At 47.0% G+C, this 26,601-nt stretch overlaps 1 protein-coding gene across 1 annotated transcript; it reads right to left on the reverse strand.

Moving 5' to 3' along the window:
• Positions 1-320: 320 nt before the first annotated feature.
• Positions 321-25,317, reverse strand: LOC135831017 (cytosolic purine 5'-nucleotidase-like). The gene is made up of 23 exons (XM_065343257.1): positions 25,033-25,317; positions 20,804-20,976; positions 20,352-20,425; positions 19,652-19,728; positions 18,219-18,259; positions 17,488-17,527; positions 16,749-16,951; positions 12,515-12,614; positions 11,959-12,012; positions 9,310-9,335; positions 8,796-8,856; positions 8,102-8,143; positions 7,807-7,888; positions 7,109-7,134; positions 6,757-6,826; positions 6,333-6,376; positions 6,063-6,130; positions 5,708-5,766; positions 5,407-5,458; positions 4,972-5,038; positions 3,632-3,692; positions 2,708-2,826; positions 321-1,727 (listed from the first exon to the last, which is right to left on the reverse strand). The coding sequence occupies exons 1-23, from the start codon at positions 25,186-25,188 to the stop codon at positions 1,542-1,544; spliced, it is 1,881 nt and encodes a 626-aa protein (XP_065199329.1). The 5' UTR covers positions 25,189-25,317; the 3' UTR covers positions 321-1,541.
• Positions 25,318-26,601: the final 1,284 nt, after the last annotated feature.

Below are 26,601 nucleotides of genomic sequence, written 5' to 3' on the forward strand. Positions count from 1 at the left end.
CGCGTGCACTGGGAGCCGACTAGAAGGCAGGCACATCATGGCACGCATACACATACACACACGCACACGCACACACACACACACACACACACACACACACACACACACACACACACACACACACACACACACACACACACACAGTGACACACACCTGATTACGATGCTCCGAGGATACCTTAGTATACAGTCAGTACCATGGCATAACAAAATTAATATTGAATTTTCTGCTGCATGCACCTCGAGCCAAGATCAGGCAGCATACACCTCCTGCTCAGTCCCCAAAGACACAGTACACGTGACCATAAACAACACTGAGCTGAGCTGACGAGCCTACTTCAGTAAGTTTTTTTTTTTAAAGACCAGTTGAGTACAACCTGAAAAAATGTAAAGCCAACACAAGAAATCGAGTATGAAACTGTACAAGACGATGGTTGAACACAAGACGAGAACTCGCCTCATGAATGCATTGTGGGTCTGACCAATTGCAGCGGGAAAGAGTATTGTGCGTGCGTAAGTAAGCAAACAAGGGTGCAAACCTCACACGAAAATAGACACGAGAGGCAAAACAGAATAGGAGCTGTGTAGTGCTTGTACGGAGGAGAACTGGCTAGCGGCCTCCAAGCTGGCCTGTGGGTTGGAATAGATCATTACACATACAGCATTAGAAAAATAAATGAAATGCGACAGGGTGACGTTGATAACATAAAAATATATTATAAGGAACACACATACAGCATTGGGTATAAAAGGAAAGCTAAATGCGCCAAAAAAGGAAACCTAATCGCGCCGCTATAAGAAACAAGTGCAAATCGAATGCAGGGAAGGCTGTGTGCTTTTCGTGAAACTAGTACACGAGCAGGATAACGAGAAAGTATGGTAAGAGGGCAGCGGTGATATACCACAACAGGATACGCTGAGTTCATGCGTGGGTACTTGTAACAAGAAAGCGCCTTTAGGAAAGCGGCGGAAAGCACACCGTGTACGCGAGAAGCACGCGTGAACGTGTGATGGTGGGTAGCGATGTGCATGATAACGAGTATAACACGCGGTGTCGCTCTCAAGTACACTGAGAATAAATGCTCGGGGATGAGAAAACTATAACGGTGGTAGCCCAAGTAGAGGGGATCACGATGGAAAGAATGGGATACTGGTAATATAGAGGCAGTGGTACAAGGTACAAGTAGATACTGGTAATATAGAGGCAGTGGTACAAGGTACAAGGAGATATTGTCCGATTTCAGTCTAGAGTGAGGTATCCGTTAAACTGATGAAATGCTACACAGGCACGGACTGGCAAGGCAACCACCACACACAGTCCACCAACAAGCACGCAGCCCAATGCCAGCGACGACAACAACGGCAACAGCACCAGCGGCAGCACAACGAAGACGGCAACAATTAGATACGAACGCAGCAATGCCGACAACAACAACAGCCACTATGACACAACCGCTGACAACACACAAGCATCCACAACGACCTACCATGAAAAGTCAGCAAGCAATTAAAAAAAAACTCGTATCCTAGCGGCTAGAAACTCAGTTTGCAGTACGAGTCGACAGGTGTGGTGAGTTCTGGGCTGTCTCATCACTATCCTCATCATCTTCATCGTGGTATGTGCTAGCTGATTGTGCTATTCTAAGTGGGCTATCTTCCGAGATTGTTCGCACTCCAGGCGATGCCTTCGGTTCCGATACTGATGGTAGGAACTGCTCGTGAGGCATCTATCGGCATGCAAACAACAGTGGGAAAAAGAGACAGTTCCATTTTCACCCATCCATTTTCACAGCACTCTCCAAACGGTCGCTGGGCTACACCAATCACTAAAAGAAAAAAAGAGATACTTATTGACCGTTTGGAGAGTGCCGTGAAGATGTACTTCTTTGAAGTATGAGTATAGTGAATGTTTTGAAGTATGAGTATAGTGGATGGTGCAAAGTGGATAGTGGATGGCTACAGTGGAGTCTTCGCACTTTGAGAAATGAGTTCCATTTTCATGTATTTTTTATATACTCAAATTGCTGTAGGAGCACAAATTCTCGCCAGCAAAAACTTCGTAGAAGTCGTGACCATTCATAATACGAAAAGCCACAATTCCACTATTAAAAGAATTTATTTTCATTTTTTCGGTGAGAGGGATCCCTTGAAAGGTGCATTTTACAGCCGAATGTACAAAGTAGTACTAGTATGCATACAAATGACATCACAATCACTACCATCGACCCATTGTCTAAGCGGTCAATTGTATCAACGCTCATTTCAGTATCGATGGGACATCCGGCACCCTTATCAGTATCCGAACTAGAAGAAAGCCTGACAGGAAGTTTGCTGTTGCAGCAGCACAGGACAGAAGAATCCAGCTATTCTCCATCTATTCTCATACAAATTTATCCCCGTGATGTCACAGATCTGGCCTGCTTTGGGAAATAATGACGTCATCATTCTGGTGGTGACAGTCAATTTTTTTTCCTCAGACTTCCTTTTTCCATTCCCTCAACTAGTGACTATTTCATAATTATGTCAAGGAATTTATTGAAGGAATTTATTGAAAATTTCCGACTGCTGTAAATCCGGAGCAGCTGCTCTGAACGGCACTATTGGAATCAATGCACCCCCCCCCCCCCCCGGGAGTTGTGAATGTTTTATTTTAGGGTGAACTTCCAATTCACCAGAACTATGTTCGGCAAGAGCTACAGCTTCCTACCAGTTGATGTGGAGCCCGGAAGAGGTAGCGCGGCGGGTAGTGGATAAGGTTGATAAACGACTCGGCGTACAGGTCAGCATAGCGCATGGCCTGCATGGCGAAGTAAGACTGACGAGAACCTAATAAACACACACACACACACACACAGACACAGGCACACACACACAGACACACACACATAGACACACACACATAGACACACAGACACAGACACACACACACACACACACACACACACACAAACATACAATACACAAAACATGACAGGACATATGACCAAAATACATGATTGAGTATCATTGTCAATTTCAGGCTATTGGTTCAAAGTTCACTATGTGCTCTTCTCTTCACTTGTTTTGCCAGACAGATATAGTGCATGGTACACACACACACACACACACACACACACACACACACACACACACACACACACACACACACACACACACACACACACACACACACACACACACACACACACACACACACACACACACACTTGTACTTGTTGCTCACTGCCAAAACTGGTCACGTGGGTCTCCCCGGGAGAAGGGAGAGAGACTCAAAAGGAATCTTGGAAAGATGACTCAACTGGCTATTGAACCGCCCAACGGCCGACACCCCCTGAAATCCCCAAAACTCTGGGTGGACTTGAAAATGATCCCACTTATGGGCTCACCACACCTCAGTAAGTGGGTGAGGACAAGGTGCAGAAAAAGGATTGACGGCATCAGGGTATCCGTCCTGGGATCCAACTGCAGTTACCCCTGCCCCCAGTGAAGGTAATACTTGGTACACACACACACACACACACACACACACACACACACACACACACACACACACACACACACACACACACACACACACACACACACACACAGACACACACACACACACACACACACACACACATCCGCTTACCGCTTCTGAACAGACTGCCAAACCGTGATCCGTGACACCTATCCATGTCTCCGGCAGTTTTCTGCAGCGAGAACACCGGCAAGAACAGATCAATCGGGTCCAAACGTATACAAAAAAGGGTACAACAGCGACAGCAGTAGCTGTTTGAAAGAGCATACCCAGCTCTGCACGTACGCCTCATAAAAGAGGTCCTCACCCTGTTGTGAATAATGCGACTGTGCATGACTGTGTGAAACACGTAACGGTTGCAAGGATCAATTTAAGTCCGTGCACCGGAAACTGGCCTGCTGCTACGTTGCTGAGAACGCACTCAAGGCCACTATCGCCGAGAAATCGGAGCGCGATTCTAAAAAAATTGGAAAGAACAGGAAGGAGCAATTTTGGTGCAAGCCTGGCCGGATATTCAACTTTCTTATGGAAGGATGGATTACATGAGTCATTCGATGGGGCCTGTGTAAAGAAAACAGCTATTTATAAAGTGCATCTACTAAGATGTAAATCAAAAAAGGCTAGAGTGCCAGTTTCAAATGAATGGATTGTAGTTGTGGCGAGCAGCTGCAGGACAACATGACAATACAGTCAGAAGACCTCGCTTATCCGGCCCTCTTATATCCGGATCCCGTGCCATCCGGAAGAAAGTCGTTGGTTACCGATTTACAGATGTCATGCATGGATACAGTATGTGTTCGATTATCCGGTTCCCTCGCTTCACCGGATACTGTAAAAGCAGACATTTTCGGTGGTGTAATATTTTCGGTATTCTCCAAAATCGGCGGTTCGGTGGAGGGAAATTTTCGGCAAAACCCGTTTTCCAGGTAAGTGTACTAGTACTACATGTATACAGTACTGGTTGCACCGAAATTTTCGGTGCGTTTTATTTTCGGAAAATATTGTCGGCACTGAAGTTACCGAAAATAAAACACCACCGAAAATTTCTGCTTTTACAGTATTTTTGGCGGAGGTCTGACTGTATACGACCGTACTACATGTACAGTCAACTTCGCTTAAGTTATAACGACACTCGGCGGGGCATCAAAAAGGTGTCCTTTTCGCGAAGTGTCGTTATACCTGAAGTCTCATTTTATGTATTACAGTGGGATGGGACTTTGCTCTGGGCACGGGAATTCTGTCGTTATTCGCGAATTGTCGTTATATCCGCAGTCGTTATTAGCGAAGTTGACTGTACATGCTCCAGACAGCCGTCATACACAGTACCCAGAAACAAGCATGTATTTCATCGTGATGCCGCCAGCTGATGCACACATCAGACGTGGCACCTCGTGTTCGTGTAATTGGCAAACAGAGTACGTGGACAAACCCTAGTCCACAAGAGAAAGTACCTTGATTTCAGTGCGGATCTTCTCAATGTCTTTCTCCGGTGCATCCCGGTCGGGCCCTCCAGGAGTTCTTCACCGCAGGAGGAACACACCCAGACAGACAGACAGACACACATGCACACACATGCACACACACACACACACACGCACGCACACACACGGGTATATGTAAGAACAGAAGGCAAGCTGCGCTGGGTTTCATCACCTATTTGCTCAGAAACTCAACTGATGGACGGATGAAAAAGCTGGCCGGTGGCCGTCATGAACTCATCATGCACTCACACAACATACACAGGTAGTGGTACCGGTACATTTTTTACATGATCAACTTCCAGCATTGCAACATAACAAAAAACCTCAAAGAAAAATTATAAGAACAAGATTTTCATAGAAAGACAGAGGATTGGAAACAAGTGAACTGAATTCGAGAGCACCTACCGGCACATTCTGGATAGGGAGTACTCCAAAATCTTGAGCCTGCTGAAGGAGGCTGAAGAGAGAAGAAAACAACACACAACAGCATTTCCAAATTGTGTTTTCCCACTCCACTGAACCTACAGTACATTGACAGTACATGTACTACCATTGATGCCAAGGCGCTGTTGTAAAAAAGATAGCCGTGCGGGATACTACTAGGCTGTACACCTGCTGCCGCCAGTGTCAATGCACTCATGGGGCTTGATTACATCAGAACCGGGACATGAGCATTTGACAGCTGCTCGCACTACTTGCTACGTACCCTGCGCAGACTGCCAGTCTCGGATCTCCTCGTTCAGCTCGGGCACAACGAGAAACGTTCTACGCATGGAGCGGACACACGCACGCATGCACGCACACACACACGCACGCATGCACGCACACACACACACACACACACACACACACACACGTGCACATCCATACCCAGCACAACAAACAGAATAAGAGAAGGACCAGTTAGCAAAACAGAATACTATGCACAAGACAACTACATGTAGCACCAAAAACAAATACACACAGGACGGTGTGTTGGTCCGGGTACGGCCTAACATTAAACAGTAAAAAGAAGTAGCATAATATTACAAGTAAATGTCACATTAACATGCCCAGCTCACCTCCAGCCTTGGCGTTTCTTGGAACGCAAGATATCCCCAAAAATGTGGTCACCTACAAAGAGAATCTCCTGCAGAACAAGATTACAGGGAAGAAAGAATGTGAAATGCTGCTTGCCTTTCAGACTACAATTCTCATACCTTTGCTGTAGAGACTTGGAAAGACAAGAGAGGCAGGGATTCGTCACCAAACCGTTCATAATGGACAAGGAGAGGATGGCAGGATTTAAATTCAATGTAAGGTGCAGCAACGACGACGTCGCGGTCTCCTACCTTCCCTCTTGCTCCTGACAATTGACAGAATGAATCAGACGAACCTGCAGTGCACACATACAGACCAGCATTGCTACATTACACACCCATGCGAGTCGGTACTTAACTGGAACCACAAGGGCTGATAACAAATACAATGGGAGACATCCACACCACACAGGTAACCGATGTACAAAGAGGCTATCATGCTCTTGGGTAAACGCAGCGAAACCCACCTAGCTAAGCTCGCTGCCGAAGGGACCCCAGAATGTGGTTTCCACGCAAGAGAGTCACCCTTATTCAGCATCATAGGACAAAAAAAAATAGTTCGCACTATCCCAGCAGCTATTGCCACCTTCCTAGCTGGTATACCTATACAAAAGTGCCACTGCTTTTACAACAGCAGCAGCAGCCGGGTATTCACCAGATACATTATGCTACTTACCACCTGCCCAGACGCTCTCTCCTTCTCGCACTGTGCCCTTGAATTTGCCCATTTTCAGCGCACCTGTTTTCTGAAATGTCAGTCATAAACAGAACCAAAAATATTGCAAGTTGCAAGTAAATATTAGAAGATCCAAAATGAGAACTAAAACAAGGAAACACAACAATGTGGCCAACCATGCATACACAAAAGTAAATTCAGTTTCCCAGTTCAAAAGTTTTAAGTTGCAAAGAAAAAATCTGAAGATAAAATAGACTGCCAACGCCATCACCAGGACTCCAACGAGGGATCTTTGCTACAGGCCAAATCCCCCCCCCCCCCCCCCCGCAATTATTAAACCTTTAGTACTTACAGTGTCTACTTGACGAAGAGCAGTTCCTGGACAGGTGCAAGGCAATAGACAAATACATTAAGAACAAGGAGTTGTTAGCTCATGGCAAACATGGTCCACAACGATGACAACAATTCTGCTAAAACGAGAGCAACGCATAAGCCAAAGTCACACAGCTGTACATCGCCACAGTCCAACGACTCCAAACATGTCTTTCCAATTCACAAGGTGACAAATGTCCTAACACAAACAGTACCACTGCAGTGGTGGACATGTGTAGCGGTGACATACATACTAGTCTACAAGAAGTGAAAGAACATTTGGGCACTTTCACATACTGTCAAGTGAGAAACTTTCGCTAGAGATCGAATTTCGCTATTTTCGTGACCATCACACATCCTCGAATATAAATCGCCGCAAGCTGCTTTGTACATTGATTGTAGACAATACAAGATCCAATACAACTGAATAGATGAAATCGCGTAAATTTCTCATCACGAACCAGCGCAATTCTTGAAAACGCGAAATTTGCGTGCCGCAAAACGTATATCGCTTTACAGTATTCCACGGGGCCAGAGAGATGTTGACCAAAAAAGCCATTTAGTACCTATCGAAGAACCACTGATCCAAACAACTAATCTTTACTTCAAGCACTCAATTACAAGTCATCATCCCTGAAGTCCACATCTGGAGAGCCCACAGTCAACCTAAGCACCAACCTGTTTCAAAGAACAGCGGCTTCTTCGCGTCCACGACGATGTAGTCAAAGTAACTTCTCCATGGCCGGTGCTCACTGCCACGCTGCATCATTGCAAGAGAAAAAAGAAGCAAGAATGGAAGAGCATGCATGGAAATACTGAACGGAGAACAGAAACACTAAACTACACAAACACATGGGACCATGTGCTGTGCAAAATACAATCTGACTTCAGTTTAGTTTACTCAAATCAGAGAAAAAAGCAAAAAAAAGAAGCATCAACTAAGAAGTGCTCAGACAAGGAGCGGCTGACTCACCTCTGGGCCATGCGGGAAGTCAAACAGATATTCCATCACCGCCTGCACATATCCGAAACACACACACGCACACACGCACGCACACACACACACGGACAGCCATACATGAAGAGAACAGAAGCACAGGTGGGAGTACCCGCATTGTACACGCATGCATTAACAGCATGTGAAGAGCAAAAGCAGCGAGTACCAGGGCCCACTATATCCACTTGAAAGAGACCAGTGTGCAGTGTAGACCAGGCTGAATAGTGGTGGGTGGTCAATTATTCAGCCTTGCAAGCTATTGAATGGTGCAATCCCAGCACAAGTTGCTATGACTTCTGATGTACTCAAGTAGCATCCCTTTCATCGTCTCCGGTGATGGGCGTCAAAGGTCAATATCATCCTGTCAAGCAAGTAGCATGCAACAAGCCCCATTTCCGAAACTCTGGTCCCGTGTGGGACACCTTTACAGTCAAGAACGTGCCGTAGTCCGATACACTTAAAGTCAAGAATGTGCCGAAGTCGGATACACTTTAAGTATGTAGACGTTAGGAGCATCAGTGAATTATAGCTGCTGTGCATGCCAGTTCTACATGGCTTGTCATCTCCGAGCAGGCACATACTAGTATGCATGCCCCAAACACAGTCAACACAGTCAACACAGTCAACACAGCCAACACAGCAGTACACACTGAATCAATGGATTTCTTACATCTGTGTAGTGCCAGCCACTGTTGGTGATGAGAAAGACCTTCCGCTTGGAATCACGGATCCTGTCAAGTCAGAAAGGAGAGAGAGAGAGAGGGGGGGGGGGGAAGAGAGAGAGAGAGAGAGAGAGAGGGGGGGGGGGGGGAGAGAGAGAGAGAGAGAGAGAGAGAGAGAGAGAGAGAGAGAGAGAGAGAGAGAGAGAGAGAGAGAGAGAGGTGAATGGGAAATTCACGAACGGCTATGGTCCACAATATTCAACCATGTTCGGCAAACTAGAGGGTCGTGTCACTGGAGGTGGAAATACTTTTGATGCAACTGTAGCAGACTGGAGATGAACAATTCAGCAATTTTGTACCAGCATGACCACACACACACACACACACACACACACACACACACACACACACACACACACACACACACACACACACACACACACACACACACACACACACACACACACACACACACACACACACGAGAACTGCAACAGAAGAATCACTACAGCACTGACTCACTCTTTCAACAAGCGAGGAAGACGTTCCTGAAACAACAAGATCCCAATCAACAAGAGAAAATAGCCCGTTAACAGCATGTCCACAATACTAACACAGACACTGTAGAATATTTTCGTCTGTCCACACATTGATCGATGCAGTCTACTCGCGATAAGTCACATAATTTTGCAATCCGGATGGCACGTACGTGAATACTGTATAAAATGGACAAGTTGTTCCTCCGTGCTTTACTCCGCCATCTCAGACATGTCCTCTTCGTGACTTCCCAGATACTCAAAATTCCTTTTCCTCAAAATCCTGCACACTGATCAAGTTCATTTTCAGGGTGGGCTGTCCAAAGTAAGTACATGTACTCGGTTTTGTACATAGTGTGGTTGCAGCCTTAGCTCTTGAAGCCCGCAGTTACAATAATTAATCACTTGTTTCCTTGTGTCTACAGACAGTGTGCGTCTAGGCTTGTAGCGACTAGAACTAACTCCAGCAATAGAAGAGAAGCAGCCGCACACACTTATTGTGATGCACACCGGGCAACCGCTGGTGTTCAATAACATAAAGACTACACAGTACACAGTCTCCAAGAGTGTGCAGCCATACATCACCTAGTCCCCCCCCCCCCCCCCCCCCAAGAAGACGCACTAGAGGGTGGAGCCATACAATATGCACATTCAGTAGCCCGAGTTTCACATCACTTGACATGACTCGATGGGCCATGGTAGCATGCGAAAGTGACCACCAGAGACTCGTATCCCGAAGCCAGCCAGGCTCAGGATACGACTCTGCAGTTATCATGTACCAGGGCGAGTCGAGTGGTCACATCATGTGAATTTGACCATCACAGACCCCATGGACTACAGATGCACACTCCTGGGTGCACTGTTGACCATGACAGACCCCATGGACTACAGATGCACACTCCTGGGTGCACTGTTGACCATCACAGACCCCATGGACTACAGATGCACACTCCTGGGTGCACTGTTGACCATGACAGACCCCATGGACTACAGATGCACACTCCTGGGTGCACTGTTGACCATGACAGACCCCATGGACTACAGTCCATTCAGAAAAAAATGAACTTCTAGCTTTTGGCCATAAATGGGTCAAACGTTGAGTTTTTTTAGAATTTTTTTCTGCAACCCTCTATGGAATCCTCTTCCAATTATGTTTCTGAAGTTTTTTTCTCCAAAAAGCAAGCCATAACAAGAATAGGATTTCGGCCAGGTTTTGTCCCCAAAGCATTGAATTGGGAAAAACCATAAAAATCCAGGCCGTTTGACCCCGTCTGCAACAGTGCATTGTGCGGTTCGAACCCCAGTTCAGGTACCCTTTTTGGACCCTTTTTCAAATTTCAAATTTCGCAGCACTGCACTGTGTACGATGAAATCACGAAAAATCGCCAAATACGGGAGCTCGCCAGAGCCAGAGCCCATCTTTTTATGAATGGACTGTACACATGCACACTCCTGGGTGCACTGTTGACCATCACAGACCCCATGGACTACAGATGCACACTCCTGGGTGCACTGTTGACCATCACAGACCCCATGCACTACAGATGCACACTCCTGGGTGCACTGTTGACCATCACAGACCCCATGCACTACAGATGCACACTCCTGGGTGCACTGTTGACCATCACAGACCCCATGCACTACAGATGCACACTCCTGGGTGCACTGTTGTCAACAGTGTTGACCATCACAGACCCCATGCACTACAGATGCACACTCCTGGGTGCACTGTTGACCATCACAGACCCCATGCACTACAGATGCACACTCCTGGGTGCACTGTTGACCATGACAGACCCCATGGACTACAGATGCACACTCCTGGGTGCACTGTTGACCATCACAGACCCCATGGACTACAGATGCACACTCCTGGGTGCACTGTTGACCATGACAGACCCCATGAACTACAGATGCACACTCCTGGGTGCACTGTTGACCATGACAGACCTCATGGACTACAGATGCACACTCCTGGGTGCACTGTTGACCATCACAGACCCCATGGACTACAGATGCACACTCCTGGGTGCACTGTTGACCATGACAGACCCCATGGACTACAGATGCACACTCCTGGGTGCACTGTTGACCATCACAGACACCATGGACTACAGATGCACACTCCTGGGTGCACTGTTGACCATCACAGACCCCATGGACTACAGATGCACACTCCTGGGTGCACTGTTGACCATGACAGACCCCATGAACTACAGATGCACACTCCTGGGTGCACTGTTGACCATGACAGACCTCATGGACTACAGATGCACACTCCTGGGTGCACTGTTGACCATGACAGACCCCATGGACTACAGATGCACACTCCTGGGTGCACTGTTGACCATGACAGACCCCATGGACTACAGATGCACACTCCTGGGTGCACTGTTGACCATCACAGACCCCATGGACTACAGATGCACACTCCTGGGTGCACTGTTGACCATCACAGACCCCATGGACTACAGATGCACACTCCTGGGTGCACTGTTGACCATCACAGACCCCATGGACTACAGATGCACACTCCTGGGTGCACTGTTGACCATGACAGACCCCATGGACTACAGATGCACACTCCTGGGTGCACTGTTGAGAGCATACTGGTAGTACAAGTACATAAACTCACATCCTTGGCAATGTACAAGCCCAGGTTCTCGATAGTCTTCTGCTTTAGATTGCCCTGAAACACATTACAAGAATATCAAAAAAACAAATCTGTTCACCAACAATTTACATTCACTCGGGATAATGGAAGTTAGTTCCAAACGAAACTTTCTGCCTGCATCTGTACACAGTAGTTTCTCGCAGACAATTTCAGGAAATCCAAAGCCCCTTGCAAGGACAAAAGCAAAACAAACATGGTATATTTAGTACCATCAGGTACGGTATTGACAGGCAATGGAGACTGAGCATTTACAGGCAGAGTTACGGGGAAAGCTGCAATTCTACTTGACACATGGGGCGGCACGGTCACGGTAGGGTGTACTGCAGTTCTGGCCCAGAGAAATCCAACCTCATGAATAGAGTAGTGCCGCGTTTGAGTGCACAGCACAGTGCATGTAGTGCCAAGGCTGCGTAGCGCCCAGCACTACCGGTATTTTATTCATGAAGCTGTTGGATTTCTCTGGCCAGTACCGTACTTGCAGCGCATGTACTGGTACACGTCATTGTACTGCTCTCACCTCTATGTGAATGTAGTCAACAGCCATGCGGATATCCTGAAAGATGCTGCTGTAGAGGAGAATGAGATCCTCGCTCTCCACGCCTGTTCCTGATTTCAGCCTGCACACAAGACAGCGGCAACAAGACGACACGCCGTTTAGAAGTATCCATAAGGATGCAGGTTGACTGTGACAAACACACACTTAGCTGAGTGTAATCCATCAACACATCACCTACACACGGTTTCATTGCATTTCCGCGCAAGGGAATTGAAGACTTCCACCGTACACCATATAAAACCCGTTCACATTTGTTCAAAGGAAAAATACAAGAGGCAAACCCCACTTCAGATATCTACCATTAACCAGTTCCAAGCTTTGTAATATGTACATCTTGTCAACATCTTGAAAATGAAAACCAAAATAGCTGCTGGTGGTCCAAGCCACCAATATCTAGCATTAGCATTCCCTTCTTCTCTTTCCTATGGCTGGTCAACATCCGCTCTCTTCACCTTGGCCAAAGTTCTTACCAGTGGCGGATCCAGGGGGGGGGGGGGGGGGGGGGGGTTCCGGGGGTTCCATGGAACCCCCTAAATTTTGCAAAGTGTGCTGCTGAGAAATATCGATAAATGTCATGTGTGCACAAAACTTCATCCGTACGTCCGATCACAGTCATAATCAGTGCAGTCACTGCATGCGCGTTCGGTAGATCGATACTGCATGTATACCGGTAGTCTAGTACAGACAGTGTACTAGTCTGTACTGGTGTTCACGTCCGTGATTTACAAACGGACACTATACACAACATTGGGTGGTTGTTTCCTTTTTGATCTTTCGAAACGATCCAAACTTACCTCCATTGGCGCTGTCATTCACTGCTGCTCAGGATGGGTGCGGTCAGTATTCCTTGGACAAGTTTTTTTTTGCAGAAGAGAAAGGATGTTCCGAGTGATGACACTCTTCAACGAACTTCGAATCGTACACGTAGAGTTCAAGCTCCTCAGAAGATGAGGGCTCCGACATCCAAACAAAGTCAGTAATCTCTACCTGCTGCAGCATGCAGTAGTGACTAGTTGTTCCTCCGCAGGAACGGAGTGCTGCGCCAGCGATGTGTTTTAGATGACATTGGAAGGATTGTGCAATTGTCGACACTGTTTCGCTGTTGTTGTTTCTGTCACTGAAGCGAAGACGATGCTCTTGTCCTGTGACTATAGAGCATTTCGCATCGTAAAAATGCCAAAAATTTCCGAAAGTACAAATGGACAGGGAAAGTAATTTAGTTGTCATTTCGGCAATCCTGGCTCTCAACGTACCCATGTATGTACTCAAGTATATTATGATTATGTGTCCGTACTAAATAATAATTATACAATGCAGCCTTTGTAGGGTAAGCAGCAGCATTTGGCCCTGTACAGGTTTTCCATCGTCCACCACACCACAACTGCGCGCTCCAGCGATGGTGGTGTGCTGTGGCAACGTTACGTGTCGAGGCCGGCTGGAGGGTGCAGTTATGGTGTGGTCGATGATGGAAAAATGTATGTCCGTAGTGTGTTTTAAAAGCATGCGATTGCCACTAACACAATCGGATTGTCGTAATTACATGTGTCAACCGCACAACTTCAAAACAATCTGATTCCATAATATTTTGGCTGTTCAATTTTGGTTCAACCGGAACCCCCCTGTAGAGATCTCTGGATCCGCCCCTGCTTACTGGGTTTTGAGATGTACATGTAAATACTAATGAGCTACGATCAGCAAAAACAGACCTATAGGAAGAATTTTTCAATACCAGTATCGTTTTTCACTGAAAATTGTTTGTTTGCATTTGATGGTCATGTACACAAAGTTTGAAGCGGATTGGATAAGGGTAAGTGAGTAAAAACTGGACCGGAAGGATACACATTCTAGGTGAAATTACTAGTATGTGCTATCCAAAAAAGCACCTCTCTCTCTGTGAGAATCATTGTCACTCTGCTCCTCTTTAGTTGCTTGTCCACATCCAGAACACTTTGGGATTGATTTCTGAATCAGGTAGGACTTCATTTCTTGTTTTAATGCTAAGCCTCATGCTCATAATGACAAGTTGACTTCATTCAATTGACCATCGAGCACAAGATAACACAAGCACCTAGTTTAGTGCAGCGTACTGGTTCTTGTGCTGGCCAGCACAGCTACCAGGAGGAGCTTTATACACAGAACAACTGGATTCCCTGAGATAGTGGAATACCATGTTTACTGCAGCGTTGGCAGCACCTCAGGGGTGCATAGCGAACGCACGGTGAGCATAAACTCTTCATATCGATATTGAACACCACACGCGTTTGACAGCTACAACTAATACTAATTACATGTATAGCTTTTTCATCGTCTCAGACAGCCCAGCCGGCATTAGGCCGGATTGGTGGCAGGCAGGTAGCAGTGGTAGTAGTGTAGTGTAGTTGTAGTTCAGGTAGCCAGGTTGCGACAAGGAGAAATCTGTGCATTATGGACGAGCTCTCAAGTGCGGAGCATGTAGAGCTACTCTGTAGTACTCCCGGGATCCACCACAACATGATCAGTATGTTAGAAAATTTGACTGCGTTCATCAGCGAAGTCAGGGACAATGAAGTCCGCCTCCAGCGGAGAGTAGACGATCTCTCTAACGTAGTCATGAAGCTAAGGCAAGAAGTGACATCGCTGAAGGAGTCCGCCATTACAGCAGACAAGGCCAGCAACAACAAGAAATCGGTCAAAGAGAGGTCAAAAATCGTGTGTACGGGGAATGCCCCCGCATCCGTGACCCCATGTACAGATCAACATTCTGTGAGCCCAGTTCGCGAACCGACCCTACAGTTCGACAGTTCAAATCCACTCGCTGGAGCAAGTGTGCCAGAGGTGTGTCGTACTCAAAGATCGGCAACGCAAATCCAAAATTAAAGCCTGCTGCCCAGCTTTGAAGACGACAGTGATGACAGTGGACTTTGGGAGCTAATCTGCTGCAAAAAGCCCACTGGAAAGAGAAAAAGCATATTCGTGGGGAAGTTACCGAGTAACACTAGTGCGGAGAAACTCAGTCAGTTCGTCACCACCCGAGCTAGCACAGCGAAAATCAAGTTCAAATCCACGAGTGCAAGATCTTCCGGAAGGAAGCTAGATCCTCCGCACGACTCGTAGTCAACTTGAAAACGGCTGCGCTGGTCAATTCCAAGGGATTCTGGCCGCGACCAGTTTACTCACGCTAATGGATTTTTTTATCAGCACCCGTCCGACAACCAACCTCCGGACGATCAACATACGAGCGCAACCAAACGAGGACGGGAACTAGCCATGGACGTCCCGTCTCGCATTCCCCTTTCGCCATCGCTAATCCCACTTCCAGGAAGCAATCGCACTGCAACAAGCAGCGGTTAACCGTTACCTGCATAACCAATATGTTGTCGATATGAACACCTCTGCTCCTCGTCAACTTCGTTGGCTTGTCTATTTTCGGCAGGTAGTCACAGCTATTTCTGAGTTGGCCGTAACGCCAGTCGCCATGTCAAAGCCGAAATAACAGGTCCTCAGCTTCGGGTAGTCCTTGCTCGGCCTCATAAACTCCAGATAAATTCACTACTGTGACCACGAGCCATTCTAACTACTGTAATTTCACAAATTTTCGGTGTACTTTTATTTTTGGTACTTTCGGTGCGTCTGTTTCATACCTACAATTTCAATACACCGAACAAACACTAAAACACATAATCCAATAGGGAACTGCTTCTCTGTACCGGAAATTTCCGTTCACCTAACCTAGCCTGTTGCCCTCATACCGAAAATATTGAGCACAGAAAATTTCTGAAATTAGAGTATCCGCTCAACAAAATAATTTCAACCAAGCGCGATCGATCGTTGTGTTGAAGTTGTGAATTATTTGATTTCCTCCATTTTTCCGGCAAAAGCTATAAGTCAGATTTAGCTGATCACGGCTCAAATATCGCTAAGAAATATATATGAACAATCTACATTCAGGCAGTTCACTTCTGCGACTGATCGTGGAGACGATCCTTTAATATAAAACTATGAAAGGGATAAACTATGCACTCATCCCTTGATACACACATCAAGGCAAGGTAATGCTGGTGGCTCGGTTCTAAGACCATTTTCTTGCGATGGTCATCGGTAAGAATCTAGTGACGAGTGCACAATTTATCTGCTTCACATCCATATTAAAATTGAAAACAGAGACAGTTCCTTGAAGGAAATAGGTATAGCAATGCTGCACGCATCAAACACTCACTTCTTGAAATCAGCATGGGTATCGTAGTAGTTCACCAGGCATGCCTGGATGTACACTTCAGGCAGATTGAACAGTGTGTTCATACCGAAATAGCGACTCTCAGCGGGCGAGACGAACTTGTTGGGGTAGCATTGGCGAATCACGGCTTGGTCAACGTCACTGAAGCCATGCTGGCACAAGAGGATGTTGCCATACATATCCAGCTGAGCAGTACAGCCAAAAACAACAACAGATAACGGTTAAAATCAACAGAATGGTATGTGTAGCAAGTTGCACCAGTATTAAAAAAAAAGAATGGGAACTTCCCCAAGTCCAGGTAAAATGTATGGGGAGCCAGTTTAAGTAGTACAACAAACACTAGTCTTCTTCACAACAATATCCACACTAGTACTGGTCCATGCTTGTTTAGAAAAGACCTTGGAGGGACCATTGTCCGGTTCCGCCTTGACCCCATTGTTCTTCGGCGACCGACAGTACAGTAGACAGCAGGGTTCTAGCCAGGAAGTAATTGCAGGGGTGGGAGCAGGGAAACAAACAGTTCGCCCACTTTTTCCCTGTTCCACAATCACGTTCTCAAACAAAAAGCAATGTACGGGCGCAGCGAGCACTTGGAGCAATCGACTTGAGGCCGAAGTCTCATTTTGTGAGCTGAAAAAGCATAAATATCGAAAAATGAGGAGGGTAGCGCACTATCAGAGGCATTTGGCAAACACCACTATTAGTAACAGGCGATGCTTACCTTGAGTAAGTTACCATACTCTTTATCAAAGAACAGCCCTCTACAGCAGACACAAGGCAGAGCAAAAGTGCAGAGAAAAATACTAAAGCTTCCACGAAGCTTTGCACTCAAACAAATTGCAAGTATGAGTTGTCCCTAATTCAAGTGTGTAGGTCGTTTTTCAGGTCCGGACAAACAACTACCACTGACACACAACACTGGGTACAGTGTAGATTCTGAACTGGTCTTTTCCCCACTAGTTCCTGCTGAACCGTGCTTCGATATTTAAAAAAAAATGAAGTACAAGTAATAAACTTCTTTTGGTAGAAAAGCAGCACTGCAGTCTGTATGTCAGCTGGCCGTCCCGGCTTCGAACTCATATACACGACTCCCGTAATTCGCATACTCAGCAGCATCCGACTGCCTCCTGGCAGTGCAGCAGCACGAGGACTTCATGTGAGTTTAACATTCTCCTGCTGGCGTTTCATGCCCAACGGTTTGTAAATTCTCCGGGAGACTCTCCCCAGCCTTAGCTGCAAAAGTGATACCGGTACATGCATTTGCTCAATGCCGAGCTGAATGAAGTCTTTCACATGCAAGCACATAGAATTCTAACATCATGAAATATCAGATAGGGGAGTAGACAGGGAAATAAGGACCATTGCGGCAACATTCAAGAAAAAAATTCTAAAATGACCCAGCATCCCATCCAGTGCAGACCATGAAGATACATAGATGATAGTATTACATACCGTTGTGGAAAAGACGGATCATACTCGATGTCTAGCAGCTCCTGTGCAAGAAAACATGGACAAAGGGGCACAAACACCAATCACAAGTGCTGAGGAAGTCACAGAAAATAATGACAAGAGAGCTGTATTCAAAACAAAATACAGAATACATACATTCTAAGAAATACCGACACTTTATGGCTTTACGTCGAGAAGATGATCAAAACTCTGCAGCCAAGCACTGCGGCAGCTTGTCGGAAACCCACATAAGCTATTTTTTTGTCACCAGTCGCTTCGCTTCTGGCAGTCTGTCAGCCTTGCTCCTGGGCCAGAGCTGCATCAGCACAGCCTCTAGAGTATCGCTTCGCTTCATAACGCAATAACAAAAACTAGGAAACTCAAAGAAATGCAGTGGAAGCTGCGGGTGATTAACGGTATAATCTTCTGCAGAAAAGCACAGCTTTGAGCTGATTTTCAGCGACTGGATTATTGATCTCAAATTTCCTGCTCAGCGGCAAATATCCTTGGAAACCACGGGTTTTCGTTTTATTTTCCCTCAGTGTGACCGGGCCCTAAGGGCCCGGTCACACATGCACTCGAAAGTGGCGTATACGCTGAAGCGAGGTCGCAGGAGCGAAAAATGGCATGGCAACGGCGAAAAGCGGAACTTCCGCTTCAGCGGAAACTCCAATCCGCTTCCTCCAAAATTTTCGAAGCGAGACTGTCGCTTCTGCGGATTCGCTTCGGCGGAAAACACCGCGGTCTGCTGTATATGGACTTGCTACGAGAAATTTGTATGCGTATGATGTCCATGCAACAAAAATGCGTGCAAGATAGTCGAGACCGGTGTCGATCCTCGTCTATTCTCCGTACCGTATGTACCACAGTCCACTTTACTCTCATTTTCCGCCAAAGTAGGAGTTGTGCCCTGTTTGCATGTGTGACCATACACACGTGGTTTCGCTGGAGCGACACCAGGCTCGCTGCCGCCGAACCTCGTCGCCGAAGCGAAACCCCAATGCATGTGTGACCGGGCCCTTAACCCATCATCTCACATTCTTAGAAAGCAGAGTTCATTTTATTCTATTCACGCTTCCATACTGCCTGGGGGCTCCACATTGAGGTTAACCCAGGTTTTGCATATGTCAAACTGCACCAACACCCCAAGACAAAGGGGAGGCAAGGGTGAGACAGCAAGCGCACACTGAAAAACTAAAATACCAAGAGAGAGAGAGAGAGAGAGAGAGAGAGAGAGAGAGAGAGAGAGAGAGAGAGAGAGAGAGAGAGAGAGAGAGAGAGAGAGAGAGAGAGAGAGAGAGAGAGAGAGAGAGAGAGAGAGAGAGAGAGAGATAGATAGATAGAGAGAGAGAGAGAGAGAGAGAGAGAGAGAGAGAGAGAGAGAGAGAAAGAAAACTGTTGCAGTTAATACAGGCCACACAGAGGACAGGACTAACCTTCGGATAGCCGATCTCCACTAGCCGCTTCATGATCAAATCATACGAGGTTTGCTCATAGATTGGCGATTTGTAAACTGCAGAGAAAGAATGTATGTGTAACACACACACACACCCGCGCGCATACACACACACACACACACACACGCACACACGGCAGATTCGGGCCAGACAGCCCCAGGCATTATAACTATGTCTCTATTCGCTTTAAAAACAGCAACCAGGGTTCAATAAGTTTGCTTGTCGTCTCGTGCACCCTGCTACATGTCCATGTATTGGAATTAACCAAGCAAATTTAGAACATGGCTTTAATGCCTGTCATCAAGTCGACGGTAACACATTCCTCTGAAGTTCAGTACTACCCCGCTTTCAACTCCCTCAATCTTATGAATATCAGGGTGTATATATTTGTAATAATATTATTATTACAAATCACCACCAACAGGAGGCTGAAGTGGACGCATGGCGGTGCCCCAAGCATTGAACAGATCGGTAAACTGCAATGTTCCACACTGTGCATCACTCAACAAGATGTGTGCTTGATGGACATCATACACACTCCTTTTTATACCCTATCACGAAGCAATCGAAACCAAGGTGACAACCTTGGAGACAAACACAGTGCTAATTTACGACAGTGCACGGGCCACTATGCGCTTCCGCGAGAAGCCGGAATGTTTGCGAAGGGCAGTGTACTCACTTGCTAGTGTGTAGTCCATGTCAAAACCAACGTACTTAATCGTATTCATGTTCAGACTGCGGTTGACAAATACTCTGCCAGAAAAAAGAAACAACAAAAAAAGAAAGAAAGAAAAGCACAGGAGAAGGATTGATGACAGACTGTCACTGTGCTGTCAGCAAGCAACAGCTGCATTGTGCACAGTGCCCCCAAGTACACAAAAGTGCATGTGATCGCAACATGGTCTTTCCCGGACTATGTGCTCATGAAAAGAAAGAGAGTGTGTGCGTGTGCCAACGTACATGACTAGCTGGGCACATCATGCTAATAACAGAGGTAAGTGCCCGATATCTACAGCAATGGAAAGCAAATTCGTAGCGTGCTTCATACGATCAGCAGAAAGCGCTGCAGGCATCTCACAGCGTACATGTACTAGTGAGTATTGAGAACAAGAATTGGTTCCGTGCTCCTACCTTGAGCTATGTGTTTTCAATCCTGACGGACCATCGTGATCGTCTGCCTCTCCGCCTAGTTGAAGGTTCAGCGCGGACAGTCCCTTTTCACTGATGTCGAGACCAGTTAGCAGTTTTGTTAGGTCACTACGCGATGGGTTGGAATCATCGCAGCCGATATCTTGCAATGATATCTGGAGCATGGCAACACACATATGCACATGCACACACACACACACACACACACACACACACGCACACACACACATTAGTGTTGTAACTTGTTAGTGCCCTCTCTCGAATAGAGTCTCCCAGTGAGGGGACACTCGAAATATAAAGGCCGTTCTCGCACAACACTCCACACTGGCATTCATGTGCGAGTTGTTGTTGCCGCTTGCAGTACTGACCGTGGCCCCATCGTTGCCGTCGCAATGGCAGGTCAGTATGAAGTGTGACGCAAACTCATTACCAAAAAGAAAAGCAGCTCTAGAGCATGGCCTGTGTGAGGAGAATGGAATGAATGACTGCCCTAATGTTACTGCTCCACGTTTTTTCAGTGCTCTTACAGGGGCTCATCAGGTGTAAGCGAACCGACAGTCGTGATGGAGACCATGAGCGGGTCGTCAAACAACCCGTGTTCGCTAGAACGCTATCCGAGGTACATTGATTACCCGGACGTCAACTATCCGGATGATGATCGATTATCCAGATCGCCTGGTCGGGCTGGACAAAAAATAATTAGCAGGTTTTTCGAGGTTTTTGCTGGTTTCACCCACTCGGAGCACCATTCAAGCGATGCACAAGATGTATTGCAACAGGTTGGAGTCGAAATGTACACAGGTAGTATCATTTTGAGCAGCTGGAGTGCGCCTAGTTCCTGTTGAACTGTCCACGAGAATGAAAAAATAATGAAAACATGCAGGAGATGTGTGACGGATCCCTTATCCAAACAATCTTCTCATCCGGACCCCCTGGAGACGACGGCCCGTGCCCAGAGGGGTGCGGACAATCGGCACTCCACTGTAGTTAGATTGGTTTGAATTGAGTAATGCGGTTTGCTCTTGAATAGGGCCGCCCTGTCACCGACACGGATGAAAATAAGGTTTTAGAAGCCGCTCCTGAATAAAGCCCTGTCTGGAATTGTACCCAGCTACCGTAAAAGTCCGTAAATAAGTACCTGCCCGAAATAAATACCCCCTTCATTCTTTTGACTCGGTCTGTTGAAGTCAAGTCAAGCCCAATAAAAATACTGCCCGAAATAAGTACCGGTACGGTGCGCACATGCAGCATGTAGCCTGCACATCTACATAAAATGACTTTCTCCACTACACGCAAGTCAGGCCCGAAAATTAGTTCATGCCCGAAAGTCAGTACCCGCCCGAAAGTTAGTACGGGCGCCGCCACTAAATTCAAAAGTAAATACGTACTTATTTACGGACTTTTACGGTATCTGGTTGATGGGGTGGGGTTGAAAAAACAAAGCCCCTGGACCCTAGTCGCCAGGACGGTATGTGCAAACTCCAGTCAGGTGCGATACATAACTTTTGCTACTACCGTAAAATCCCGCCAGAGCACCCCTACCTCCTCGACGCTTCGGGTGGGGAGGGGCCCGGCGGATGGGCGAGTCCTACTTGCCGCATTCAGTACGTACTATACATGAAAAAGTACTCACCCTACGAAAACTGTTCGTGCATCTCGTACACCGACCAAAGGTCAAGAGCCAGGAGTCGTACAGGCCCGCCAAAACTCAGGGTTTGTGCGATCCCTGGTCAAGAGGGTGGGCACTGTTGCGTACATTACCAATGGGGTCGAGCACGCGTCTGCAGTGCAGAACGGCATCACAGACTGTGACAGAGTCATACGAGGATACAATCAATCACGTCCCTGACAAGAAGTCAGGGAGGGGCGGATGGGAGAGACGGGGCGCTCTGGCGGGATGGGAGAGACGGGGCGCTCTGGCGGGATGGGAGAGACGGGGCGCTCTGGCGGGATGGGAGAGACGGGACGCTCTGGCGGGATGGGAGAGACGGGGCGCTCTGGCGGGATGGGAGAGACGGGGCGCTCTGGCGGGATGGGAGAGACGGGGCGCTCTGGCGGGATGGGAGAGACGGGACGCTCTGGCGGGATGGGAGAGACGGGGCGCTCTGGCGGGATGGGAGAGACGGGGCGCTCTGGCGGGATGGGAGAGACGGGGCGCTCTGGCGGGATTTTACGGTACAATCATCTACATGTACAGGTACTCTAATTTCAGGTACTCAGGTACTCTAATTTCGTAAATCTAGGTGCTCAATTTTTTCGGTATGAGAGCAAAAGGCCACGTTAGGTGAACAGAAATTTTCGGTACAGAGAAGCAGTTTCCTATCGGGTTAGCTTATAGGTGTGTTAGTGTTTGTTCGGTTTATTGAAATTTTAGGTATGAAACAGATGCACCGAAAGTATCTTGGAACATGTACCGTATATTCTCTATTATAAGCGCCGTGGCTTATATTTTTTCAACACCCCTCTACCCCCTGCTTATATTGGAGACCGCGCTTATATTGGAGACTGCGCTTATATTTTTTCAACCAATACAATCCTTACAGAGCAAGAATAAATACATGCTAGATATCATGCATGCAGCATTGATTTCCACCAAGACCGTGCTAATAATAGAGACTGTGCTTATAAATAATGTTTCGAAAGGTGCTCGCAGTGTGCTAGTATTAGAGACTGTGCTAGTAATGGAGACCTGTGCTTATAATAGAGAATATACGGTACTTGAATCTCTCTTGATTGTACTTGATTATTTCAGTGTAGTGCTGGGTCGGGGACTGCGATACAAGTCACAGTTTTCAGGGCATTCTGCCATTTCTGGAATTTATGGAACCTGAAACAGGATTGTACGCGGTGTCAGATTTCTAGTACAATAACTGTGTAGATACGCTACATAGTGAGTGCACCTGTCGACACATGCTTGGCAGTGTACAGTGCGTGTACTGGTGGTGTTTTGAGAACTTCTGGCGCTTGAACTAGGCCATATAGGGCTGGTTGTGAGCTCAAACGATGAAAGCATGCCAGGAAGCTCAATGCTGTGCAAAAATTTAAAGGGGAAGTTAAGGCTAAAATCAAAATTTCACCAGTTGTAGTCTTCGGGGTGCTGAGTCGAATGGTCTTGGTCCGAGGAAGCTGAGACGCTCCCTTCCTACTTGAATCCCAATCGAAAGCGCCATTTCGTTCTTATAAAAGCACGGATGACCGCGATTGGCCCATATGTTGTAGTCTTGTGGACGCTGAGTCGACTGGTTTTGGTCCGAAAAGGCTGCGATGCAGCGTTTGGCCCTTATTCCCAATCGAACATGCTTGAACAAGCGGTCACGTGCTCCTGCGTACACCAGTCACCTGGTCACCGTGCCTGCAGGGTACAACTTAGAGCCTGTTTGACCTTTTTTGGGTGCAGTCCTGTCACTCGAGTTGAACGCGAGTTGAACCTTGGTGTGAAAGTTGTCACCTGCTGGCGCTGTGAGCAGGTGACTTGGGCACGCAGGAGCACGTGACCGCTTGTTCAACCATGTTCGATTGGGAATAAAGGAGGAACGCTGCATCGCAGCTTTCTCGGACCAAAACCAGTCGACTCGGCGTCCAGAAGACTACAACATATGGGCCAATCGCGGTCATCCGTGCTTTTATAAGAACGAAATGGAGCTTTTAGTGACATTTTGCATACAAGTCCCCATCTAGTAGGGCGCAGTCACCCAGTTTCGGTGGAAGTGCGCGAGTTCGATTGGGATTAAAGTAGGAAGGGAGCGTCTCAGCTTCCTCGGACCACGACCATTCGACTCAGCACCCCGAAGACTACAACTGGTGAAATTTTGATTTTAGCCTTATTAACTTCCCCTTTAAACAATGGGGGAGCTCATCTTATTTTCCAAGATGCTTCAATACAAACGCCCAGCAGCCAATGGCAGTTCACGAGTAGCTACACATAATGTAGAAAGCTGGAGTACTCCATCTGGAATGCGCAGCGAACAACAGACACGGCAGTGCAGTCTTCACCATCACGAGAAATACCACCGCCCGCACAATGAATGGGAAACTGTCAGGCTAGACTGTCGGTGGCCGAACACATGGGCAGGAAACATTGAGCGCGGCGTTGATGGCATACTAGTATCAGTCCAAGACTTGTTTTCTCAACATACTCTTTTTTATATCGTAACGTACGTATACGTTACACTGTGAACGAATTCCAAAAGCCAATGAATACACAAACATACCCCACGGGTGAAGTCAGCTGAGTCTCTTCCATCGTGATGTGCCATTCTTGCACTTCCGATGGCTTGAAGAAGAAGGCGATATACTTTTCGTGCAGAAAGACGACTTTCACGGAGACTTGGGGTTAAAAAATACAAGTTGCGACAAGACGAAAGCATGCGAGCACTCGCCACTCCAAACAAAAGAGCTGCGGAATGAAGCTTTGACTCGACAAACCCTTTTTACTTGTAAGCAGATGGCATCTACATGTAGCCTTTTACTTTTGAAGTGAACATGTTTGTAGACTTGTCGGAGGCTCGAGGCCGCTTTGTGAGTCTTTGTTGTGACTTTTTTTGAACAACTTGAAAACAACGTGACCAATGATAGCCTAACGATGATGCAATATTTGCGATGCATGAGTCATGACAATTACTTATGTAATACATGAATTGTACTACAAAAATAATAGTACGGTACAATCAGGGAGTTGACACACACCACACTCCCTTTCTGGGTACAATCAAGAGTCCATAACCCATGGACTCTTTGATCTTGGTAGATCTACAATGAGTACGATCTACAATGAGTACGATCTACAATGAGTACGATGACCATGTCCATGATGACATGACGCAAAAGGAGACGGTATCGCGGATTTAGCGGTGCGCGGCGCGGTATGCAGGTATGGGTCGGACACCTGGTCACCACATGCCAGCAACACAGAACACATGAACACACAAAACTTCAAAAGGTCGATGTCACGGGATCGGATCGGGCAGTTTTTGCTTTGAGGTGCCTCCGCTGCAGTTCCGGTGATATAAATATGACTCCTGAACTCTGGAGAAAGAAGTAGGTTACAACCAGGTGCAAATATGTACCAAGTACATGTACAATGACTGTAGCAATGGACTCCTCAACAGTGCGACACATGCACACGCCGACGAACAGTAAAAAAACATTCCTGATCCTACAGTAGTGACACATGGCAGATAAAAAAAGTTGCAGTTAGATGTTACTGGCATCGGTCATGATGGTCTCTTTGGCGGCGTGTGCATGTACACGTACTTCAAGAGTCGTCTTGTGGATTTCACTGGGTGACGGGTTGGTGACAAGTCGGGTCACGTGAGTATAATCAGCTGTCCAGAAGGAATTATTAAGTACTAGTACCGTGACAGTACATGTACTAAAAGGATATTGGAAAGGCTTTCTGTCTAAAGCCTTTCCATACTGGTGCTCGATGTTTTCAGTTTGGGGACACCAAAAATTAGTGTACCGCTAAAGACACGTGGTCGACACGTTGTTGACACGTTGTTGACACTTTGTTGACACGTGACCCAATTACCGTCCTACCAAGTGCCTTTGGCGACCGCTAACAGCAACTGTGGAACAGTGCAGTGCCCTTTTTTGGAGCAACGTACGAGCAGTGCCCGTGGATTATGACCCCGCGACCCCAATCTACGTGGCGGTCCGCAATTCGCTACTTCATACTGACTGGCGTCCGGCATCGTCCCGAATTTGGCCAAAATCTGCTCTCGGGACCCCTATAGGGCTCCCTGACCTGCTCCATCTCCGCCATCGTCAATGTACTGCGC

The sequence above is a fragment of the Sycon ciliatum genome, chromosome 1, assembly GCF_964019385.1.
Source record: "Sycon ciliatum chromosome 1, ocSycCili1.1, whole genome shotgun sequence".
NCBI lineage: Eukaryota > Metazoa > Porifera > Calcarea > Leucosolenida > Sycettidae > Sycon > Sycon ciliatum.